Source organism: Branchiostoma belcheri, unplaced genomic scaffold (genome assembly GCF_001625305.1).
Source record: "Branchiostoma belcheri isolate BF01 breed outbred unplaced genomic scaffold, Haploidv18h27 scaffold123, whole genome shotgun sequence".
NCBI lineage: Eukaryota > Metazoa > Chordata > Leptocardii > Amphioxiformes > Branchiostomatidae > Branchiostoma > Branchiostoma belcheri.
The window spans coordinates 93698-102237 of record NW_017802636.1 but is presented as its reverse complement, the minus strand read 5'-3'; the positions used below and the strand labels follow the sequence as shown (position 1 = coordinate 102237).

At 36.7% G+C, this 8540-nt stretch overlaps 2 protein-coding genes and 1 non-coding gene across 3 annotated transcripts in view; 1 reads left to right on the top strand and 2 right to left on the bottom strand.

Moving 5' to 3' along the window:
- The window catches only part of LOC109463154, a 13001-nt gene extending 9385 nt beyond the window's left edge, over nt 1-3616 (top strand). The window contains exons 8-11 of the mRNA XM_019759870.1: nt 1662-1817; nt 1969-2039; nt 2334-2448; nt 2622-3616. Of these exons, the coding sequence (XP_019615429.1) occupies nt 1662-1817; nt 1969-2039; nt 2334-2448; nt 2622-2785 (506 nt within the window). The 3' untranslated portion in view covers nt 2786-3616. The remainder of the gene's footprint in view (nt 1-1661; nt 1818-1968; nt 2040-2333; nt 2449-2621) is intronic.
- Nucleotides 3353-8467, bottom strand: LOC109463240 (ribonuclease P protein subunit p30-like). The gene is made up of 12 exons (XM_019759984.1): nt 8182-8467; nt 7865-7926; nt 7477-7536; nt 7046-7120; nt 6822-6893; nt 6441-6530; nt 6084-6135; nt 5794-5858; nt 5406-5435; nt 4632-4669; nt 4312-4391; nt 3353-4002 (listed from the first exon to the last, which is right to left on the bottom strand). Exons 1-12 carry the CDS (start codon nt 8261-8263, stop codon nt 3821-3823), a joined length of 888 nt encoding a protein of 295 aa, XP_019615543.1. The 5' UTR covers nt 8264-8467; the 3' UTR covers nt 3353-3820.
- Trnam-cau lies at nt 4818-4889 on the bottom strand. The gene has a single exon. It is a non-coding gene; the product is annotated as a tRNA-Met (tRNA).
- Nucleotides 8468-8540: the final 73 nt, after the last annotated feature.

Genomic DNA, 8540 nt, shown 5'->3' with positions numbered 1-8540 from the left:
AAGCATCAATGATGATATGAAACATTAATAAGAGAAAGGTATGGTTCTGTGTATCTTAAAGGGATAACTTCCCAGTAAATCAAGGTGTAGAGGTGCATTTGTAGCACCTTAGATGTAACCTGGAATATCAATATGAGCAATACCCTGTTATACAGAAACAAAATCATAGTTAACATAAAAAGACTCCAGATATCTGCATAATGCTAGGGTGATAAAGAAAGTAGGCAAAAAACTGATTTACTGACATAAAACTCTATGTCTACTCTCTCCTCTTCCCTATAATCTCTCCTGATCAGTCCCTTGCCCGTGTCTACTGGAATGTTTTAACCAATATTTACACGTCATTCCTTAGGAAATAAGCTAAATGAAGTGTTGGTTGAACTAATCTGCTTTACCAAGCTTTCAAACATCTGGCACTTTTGTCTTTTTCCTTTCAGAGGTTTTAAAGATGTACTTTAAGGCTAAAAACGTCAAAATCTTGTAAAAACACGATGCCATATCTGATCATTGTACTGTACATTGTTTTCTACAAATTTAAACCAGTTTTGGAAATCGGTGCATGTGAAGAAAAATATCAGCATTACTTAACAAAATAGGTATGATTCATGTTTTGTTTTGGGCGGTTGAAATTGTCTTTGGTTACACAAGCCTGTAAACATTGCAAGCAGCTGCTATTTAGGTTCGACATACCACAAAAGTCTTAGGGAAATGGAGATGGAAACATGTCTGGCCTGAAAACAAATAAAACCATTCACTGCATGTTTCTGTTGGAAAGTAAGTTTGTACCCAGGAGGTCTTACAGAGGGGCCCCATGGGGGGGAAAGGCAGACAGACTTGCTCAGACTGCTGCCATGCATATGAGGATGCATAAAACGTTTTACTTGATATATCCATGAAGGTGGAATTAAACAATTCTACCTCCATGATATCATTGTGGTATTGCTGTATTAGCTGGGAAGTAAGAACTGGTGTAAGGAAACAAGTATTTTCCACATGTCATGTGATTTCTCCAGTACAGACACTGTCAAGTGTACTATTGTGTCTAGACTCTACTTCCTTCGTCAAGTGTTTATGTTACCTATTTGGGGACTCATTTAATTTCACTCTCCTCCTCTGGGCCGTGACATTAATTCCCTGTTAGCTTAACCCCCATTATGCACACATAATCTTGCACTGTTTGGACTGCCTGTAGGAACTATTCTAAATTAGCCAACAAGACATGTTTACAAGAGTTAAATGTGTTTTTTAGTGTTGAAAAGCAACTCTTAATGTAGTTTCAGTTTGCAATGGATTTATAATCATGAACATAATAGATTGGTACTGGAAGATATCAAATTCTTCTAATCAGGGATGAAGAGGATAAATAAGTAATCGTAGCTATAGTACTGAATGATATGAGGTATTTCTAAGTAAAAAGCTTTTAAGACATCTTTAATTGCTTCAGCTAATGAAGGTTAGACCTCATCTCTGACAAAATCTCTCCCTTCCTTTTGAGGCACATGCATGTATGTTTGACTAGTCTAGCACAAATTTTGAGAAAGGATTCCAAAATGCTTCTCAAATACTGTCTCTACAATCCCTTCTATAGAACATCTGTCTAACATCTGGTTAGGACTAGCTGAAGGCTTTCTTAAAGTTCTAGTCCTTGTGTTACACCACAGCTCCTGAGATCGTGACCCCGCCCCAGCACCTGGTCAACGCCTCAGGCGCTCAGGTTTACCTCATGTGCGAGGTGACAGGTATCCCCTCTCCCAGGATGCTTTGGCGCAAGCTGGAAAAGGGGCCTGATGGGATGGTCAAGGTAACAGAAATCCCTGGTAAGTATTGCATCACCAACTTTAATTTCACAATGGGATATTACAGATGGAATATCTGTGGTATTTTAATTTTCTTTAGCTCATGGTTGTTCTGAGGGAATGAGAAAACATGCACGATTTATGGACCAGCTGTGTAACCTTGCTGTTTTAGGGGACAAGCAAAACCTGGCCATCCAAGTCCGAGGTGGGCCTGAGAAACACCAGGTCACCAGCTGGATACTGGTAAGTCTACATACAATGAACAAAACATGTTTCTATCCATCCACATTACAAGCAAGATAGGTAATGGATGGGAGGATGTTACCATACATCAACTAGAAGAAAGAGTTGCATGTTTTAAGATTGTACACAAATTCCTCTTTTGAAAGCATTTCTATTGCTACCCGAAGTAACTTTTATGGAGCCAAGTTATCTTAAATTCTGTACACTTAAATCGTACGAGAATGACTGAATGAATACTTCTGTTACAAGTTCAATTCTTACATTCTACATGTATTTATGGTCCATGATCTGTAGATCTACCCTGTGTATGAAGAGGATGCTGGAGAGTACGAGTGTTATGCTGAGAACACTGAGGGCTGGGTGACAGCACGTGGCAGCCTGACTGTCACGCATGGAGAAATCATTCAAGGTAAATAACACTGGTACATTCTTCAAGATACAACATGTCTTCCTTTCTTTCTCTTCTTAAAATTCTCATTACCCATATTACAAAAGCTTGTCAACAACTGCACCTGCTATAACATTAGTTTAGCATAGATTATGTCTTTTTATGCATTCTTAATAAAACATGAAATATCACAGATGCCGACTTTGATGATGATGATGAGTATGATGATGATGAAGACTTTGAAGATGAAGATAATGAGGAGGAGGAGGAAGAAGAGGAGGAGGAAGAGGATGATGATGAAGACGACCTCACACAGGAAGAACTAGATCTTATGGAGGAAAGAGAGGATGATGCATAGGCTACAGATATGTAGAGTGTACACATTTTATTCAAATTAGTCACCTGGGGGCTATGAAAGCCATGTATTCATTGATCTTTTCCGTAACCTCTGTACACTATGCTTCACTCCGAAATATAAGCATTGAACTGTGAAAATGTGAAACTACAACTGCTGTTTATTCTGATCCAACCATTCATTCTGTTACCTTCTGGCTTTGGTGACAAACAACATGGCTTGACCTTTGTTGCTGTTTTGTATGATTATTTTACTATGGTTACCTAAAAGCTTTAGTATGCCCTTCATTTGCTGTATAGGTTGTTAGCTTTTTTAAATAACTAGTTTGTATATCTGTTTATAGAGAGATGTAGTTTATGTGATGTATTTACCATTTATAGTATGGCCATTATTAGTCAATATTCCAGAGAATGATAAATGCAACATACACCAAAATGCTGCATATTACTAGTATTCAGTATTTTCCCATTATCATAGTGTAACGTCTTACAGTTTTTCATTATAAAGTGTATTTTAGCTAAAATCAACCTGACATCTACTGGTATATTTCATCGATGCAAGCAAATGATAGGTTTCTGTCCAGCAATATCAGTAAGCCTTGTTCTATGTAGCATGTTCTCAATCCAACTGGGATGTTACTAGTCGTCCATCTGTACTTTTTCCACTGTATAGTACCAGGAATACTTGACATATTTTTCAGCATTATGTGGTATGTATATGGATTGTGCCACATTAGAAGTTAGTTATCACATAGTGGTCAGTAAATTGATACCATAGTAGTATTTGTTTTTCACTGACACCAAGTAATTTTTTGTTCATTACTTGTGCCAATAAATAACCAATGGTGCTTGAAAACTTTGTCTTCTCAATTATTTATGTCTATCTGAAACCTAACATAATCATTGAACAAAAAAATTACTTAATGTATGTATCCAACCACCACATCCTTAACACAAATTAAATCAAATTTCTACGAGAAGTATGTTCGTGATTGTAAGGTAAGTCAAACAACTACCTCTATACATGCACTGCAAGAGACTACTTAATCTTTTTCTGAGCTGTCATTTTTGGCTTCTTCCCAGGTGGGTCTTCCCCTGAATCCTTTTCCAGAGTTCTCTTGTCAGCAGAGGCTGGCGGGATTCTCTCCACGGAGATCACCCCTGGGGTTTGTTTCATGATCCTCTCTATGGAGATCACTCCAACTGCTGAACCTCGGGTCTCTGAGAGGGATGTATGAAAAAGATATACCCATTGATACCCAATAATAATCGCTACACATGAAGGAATCAGATATCTCCAAAAGTCCACATAACCTGATAAACTGTATAATTCTCCTACACAGTAACCTACAATTACAAATAAACACCTAAATATAGCTTGATTATGTAGCAAGAACTTCAACTTCAGACTTTTCAAGTTCATACAATTCTGTGTTGTAGCATTAACATTACATTTGCTGTGTTGAAGGATATCTAGCCAAGCTCTTCTGGAGCAACTTATACAATGGTACTCAAGATGAATATACTCACCTGCATGCAGTAACACAGCTCTACAGTTGACAGATACTGCATCCTTTGCCTGCGCCTGATTCATCCCAAACAGCACTCCTCTGGTAAGGATGTCAAGGACATTTTCCTACAGATTTTGTTCTTTTACAAAACTACTGTAAACTACCCTTTGCAGAAGAAATCACGGTTCACTACTATACCTACATGGAGGAAACTTACGGTTGCAAAAGTACAACTGTTGAGTACTCTCTATGGTAAATTCAAGTGATGAAAGCAAAATGATAAAATGCAACCTCTTCTTTATGTATGTTTATGTTTGCTGTTTACAACTGGAAGGATACAGGTTGGCTACATCATGAGGACCTCTTAGCTCTATGGCCTGAAACAAAAGTCATCTTCCAGATGAGCCAACAAATATAAGTTTACTTCCTAAAACAAAGAAGACTCTCTCAGAAGATAGGATACTGGATGCACTATATTGTACAGGCTAACAATTATTTGGACAGAAAAACATCAACATGTAGAAATGGCAGGGCCGGGACTCGAACCCGGGTCTCTGGTACATGCAACCAGTGCTCTACCAACTGAGCTACCCTGCCTTGTTGGCACAGATTTATACAAAGACACAGGAGAAGAATGTCAAGTGATGGAATAATGCTGAAGAACTCAAATGTGACAAAAAATATGAACAGTCTGTTCTAGCATCCACAACAACATGAAGTCTGTTGGAGAAGAGTGTACTGGGACTATCAACAAGTGTCGCAAATTCTGTAAATAAGTGAGTGTGAATGTTTTTTTTATCAAGGAGAAGGAGAAATAGGAGGGTGGTAGGTTTACTTTTAGAAGAGTGCTCAGAATTTAGTTTTCATCCAAACACATTTGGAATTGTGTAACAATACCACCACCTGAGGAGGTACAAATGTACATAAAATCATTACCTGATAGAAGAAATTACAGGTTCAAATACATACATGTGTAGATGTTTCATGATGAATTAACTAGATTACAAAAATTACATTGCTCTTGTATCAAAATTGCTACGCTTTTAGTTTACTATATATTGAATGATTCTGATAGCCAAAAATGTGTTGAGAAACATGTCAGTGAAATCTAACCTTTTCAGCTTGGCTGGAAAGGATGATATTCTGTAGAAAGGACAACAACAAACAACATCTAAAACACACATTTGTATCATAGCACATTCTCTCTCTTCTATTGTGTTATGCATCTGTAGTCTTAACTCTTAACATATCAGCTCCTTACAAACAAAGGAAACAGTAATAAACAATCACCAGGCATCTGCCATACTCATATATCCTTTGAAATGACTCATTTGGACTAAAATCATACACTAACATCTAGTGTTATCTATTTAAATTTTAAGACATATTAAAATATTATTATACATTTTTTGGCCTGATTTACCACCAGAAACACATGATACCAAAGCCAGCAAGAGACTTCTCCCAAGTGTAAAGTTTTATGGAAGATAGCAATGTTTACCTTTCCCTTGCAGAATGTCATCAAGTCTGTAGCATTAGAGATGATATATCTTCTTAAGGTACTATCTGTTAAGGAAGCAGATGGCATAGTCAAGCAATGCAAGTTTTCATTTGGTTCTTTATTACTTAGCATAAAGGTTTAGAGATTTTGTGCATATTTTTGAATCATTCATGAACAGTGTTGACAAGTAAACATATAATTCTGGTTGGGCATGTAATTATTACACATTATACTTTATAGCCATGGCTTAAACCTTAATACCGGTACATGGATTAAAATGCTAAGTTTACCTCTAATAGCCGGCGCATAAACTATCTCAAACCGGATTCCTCTGGCAATAGCCTGCAAAACATGAAAAAATCACTTTTGCTCCATGGTCTATATAAGGGGCTTAGACTGTTACTAGAGGGATTATCAGACTGAGAGCATACATACACCCAAATAGCATCTAGACTAAACAGGAGTAATCTGTTAAAAGTTTCAATATTACAAACCTATTTATCAAATCATGGCTACCTGACCTGAATTACTAAGCTTAGACAATGTTCAACATGCTACTTGCAAGAAAAAGTCTTGTGTCTTTTATTAGGACAAAAATCTACCAAGAACCATTTGGTTGGGAAAGTACAGGTTGTACTAGTATTTACCCTCTTGATAGGAGTCAGCTTTAGAAGGAAGGGTAGCTTCTGCGTCATGTCCAGGCTGATGATGTCCACCTCCAGATCATGACAGGCTGCCTGATATAGGCAACATTCACATAAAATTTTTAGTTATAATGTTGAAGCCACCTTTGAAGCAGACATAAACTAGGTAAACAGTACACACCCAGGTTGGATTACATGGCAAAGAAAAATTGCAAGTACAACTTAACAACCATTTTTAGTTATTTACAACATTATATGGGAATAGGTGGACATATTTTGGATCCCTACATATAGCTTCTGCAGTATCTATTTTTCAGCTTAACTTCCTTAAGGTATGGATATGTTTTTTGTTACAAGGTTCACATATTTTTAAAGACTCCTTACTTCAAACATCTTCATGTTCAGTGGTTGCACAGCAAGGATGTCATAGGTGTTGACTGGTGGGTTATTGGGATTCTGAAAGAATTACAACACAAGCTATCAGTATCAGCTGGGAAATATCAATAAGCAAAAGCAATGTTCCCACTTTCATACACCCCATTTAGGGAATCATCTGATTCAGGAAGAGGCTAACTGTCTAATTTCTCATAAAAGACAAGTGAACTTACCAGCTTATATTTCTGCTCATTAGTCTCTATGATTGCTGTCAATCGAGTTAACTGCTGGAATGTTTTACGCTGTGCCTGCAAAACGGAGACATGATGTTTGTTGCAATCAGTCCTGTTCCTGTATACATATTTGATACTTTGCCATTTGAAATTTATTTTGCATTGGTAGTCATAATAAGAAAGTCAATATACAGCAAAAATATTTGATTTATTGATTGATTGATTAAAAAACCTATGAACAGTAAACTCTAATACAGTGTGTAGTAATAGTTTTACTACAATCACATGCATACATAATATAATAAGTACTATAACTATAGTGGCCTCTTGCAAGGACATCATAGCCGTTACATTTTTGATAATATAATTATCTTGCAATATGATAATGATAAGTATTGATTACTTAGAACAAACAATGAAGATTGACCCACCATTAGAGGAGCCAAAGTTGCCTGGCTTAACTCAACTGGTTTTGGTGGAGAAGGAACTGCCTACAGAGAACAAAGTGATTATCAAAGCACAAACGACAGTCACATAAAGGTTTGGTGAGTCCAAGGTTACCAACCTCAAATTACCCCATTGCTGTATAAAACTGAGTTGACAGAGGAAAATATTAGAATTTCTAACTTGTTCATGCCTTTAAGTAAGAGTTCTGAAACAAAATACAAAGTGTGTGTATCTAAGAAGGTTCCTTGGTGTACCTAACTGTAAATTAATTTAAAAAGGTTAATTAATTAAGGAAAAGACAAAAAATTCTTATTATAATTCATCCAGAGTTATTATTTATTATTATTATTGGACTAAATAATTTATACTTACTGCCTGCCCTTTCTTTGTTCCAGGCGTGACGCAACAGTTAAGGGCAACTGACTCATAACCAACTGCAAAACAATAAACAAAGAGCTTTATTACATTTATTGCACAATTCCTTAAAACTCGTACTGCATTTAGTACTTCTCTGACTTGCATAACTTTCTGACATGAATAAATTTCATAGACATACGACTGAACACACACACCAGGTGCCCCGCCCCTCCTCATAGTTTAGGAGACATTAGTATGGTGAACACTGCATAGAAGAAGAAGTTACTGCACCACTCTTTGTTCTTATAGTATACACTACTATTTATACTCACGTTTGATTGCCATTTCCACAATTTGATGCAGATTTTCCGTGTTTTCCGAGTAAGGCACGTTGAAATCACAGAACCGCGCCATTTTGTTTTAACCAGGGTTTTTTCATAGTTTTCGTGGGGGAGCTTCGCGACGTAAATTTTTTTACAACGTTGAAGAGTGAAAACGAGTATTGAAAAATTCCCTTATCGTATAATTAAGTATCAATAAACTTAATTATATGACAACATTTTGTCTCATTTGAACGTACTAGAAGCGAAATATCAAAATTAATAGAAAGGTCACTACACCACATCCCTTCACTGAAAAATAGACCTGTCCAGACTCAGAGGTTTCCTTACTCTCGCATATTCTCACGAGA

Bases quoted from the DNA above. Each gene is read 5' to 3' on its own strand.
- LOC109463240 (XM_019759984.1), bottom strand. From the start codon at position 8,263: ATGGCGCGGTTCTGTGATTTCAACGTGCCTTACTCGGAAAACACGGAA. The intron at 5,436-5,793 runs GTAAACATTGCT...TCCTTTCTACAG, and splicing joins TGACATTCTGCAAGGGAAAG to AATATCATCCTTTCCAGCCA. The intron at 4,670-5,405 runs GTTAGATTTCAC...CTTTTGTTTCAG, and splicing joins TTTCCAGCCAAGCTGAAAAG to GCCATAGAGCTAAGAGGTCC.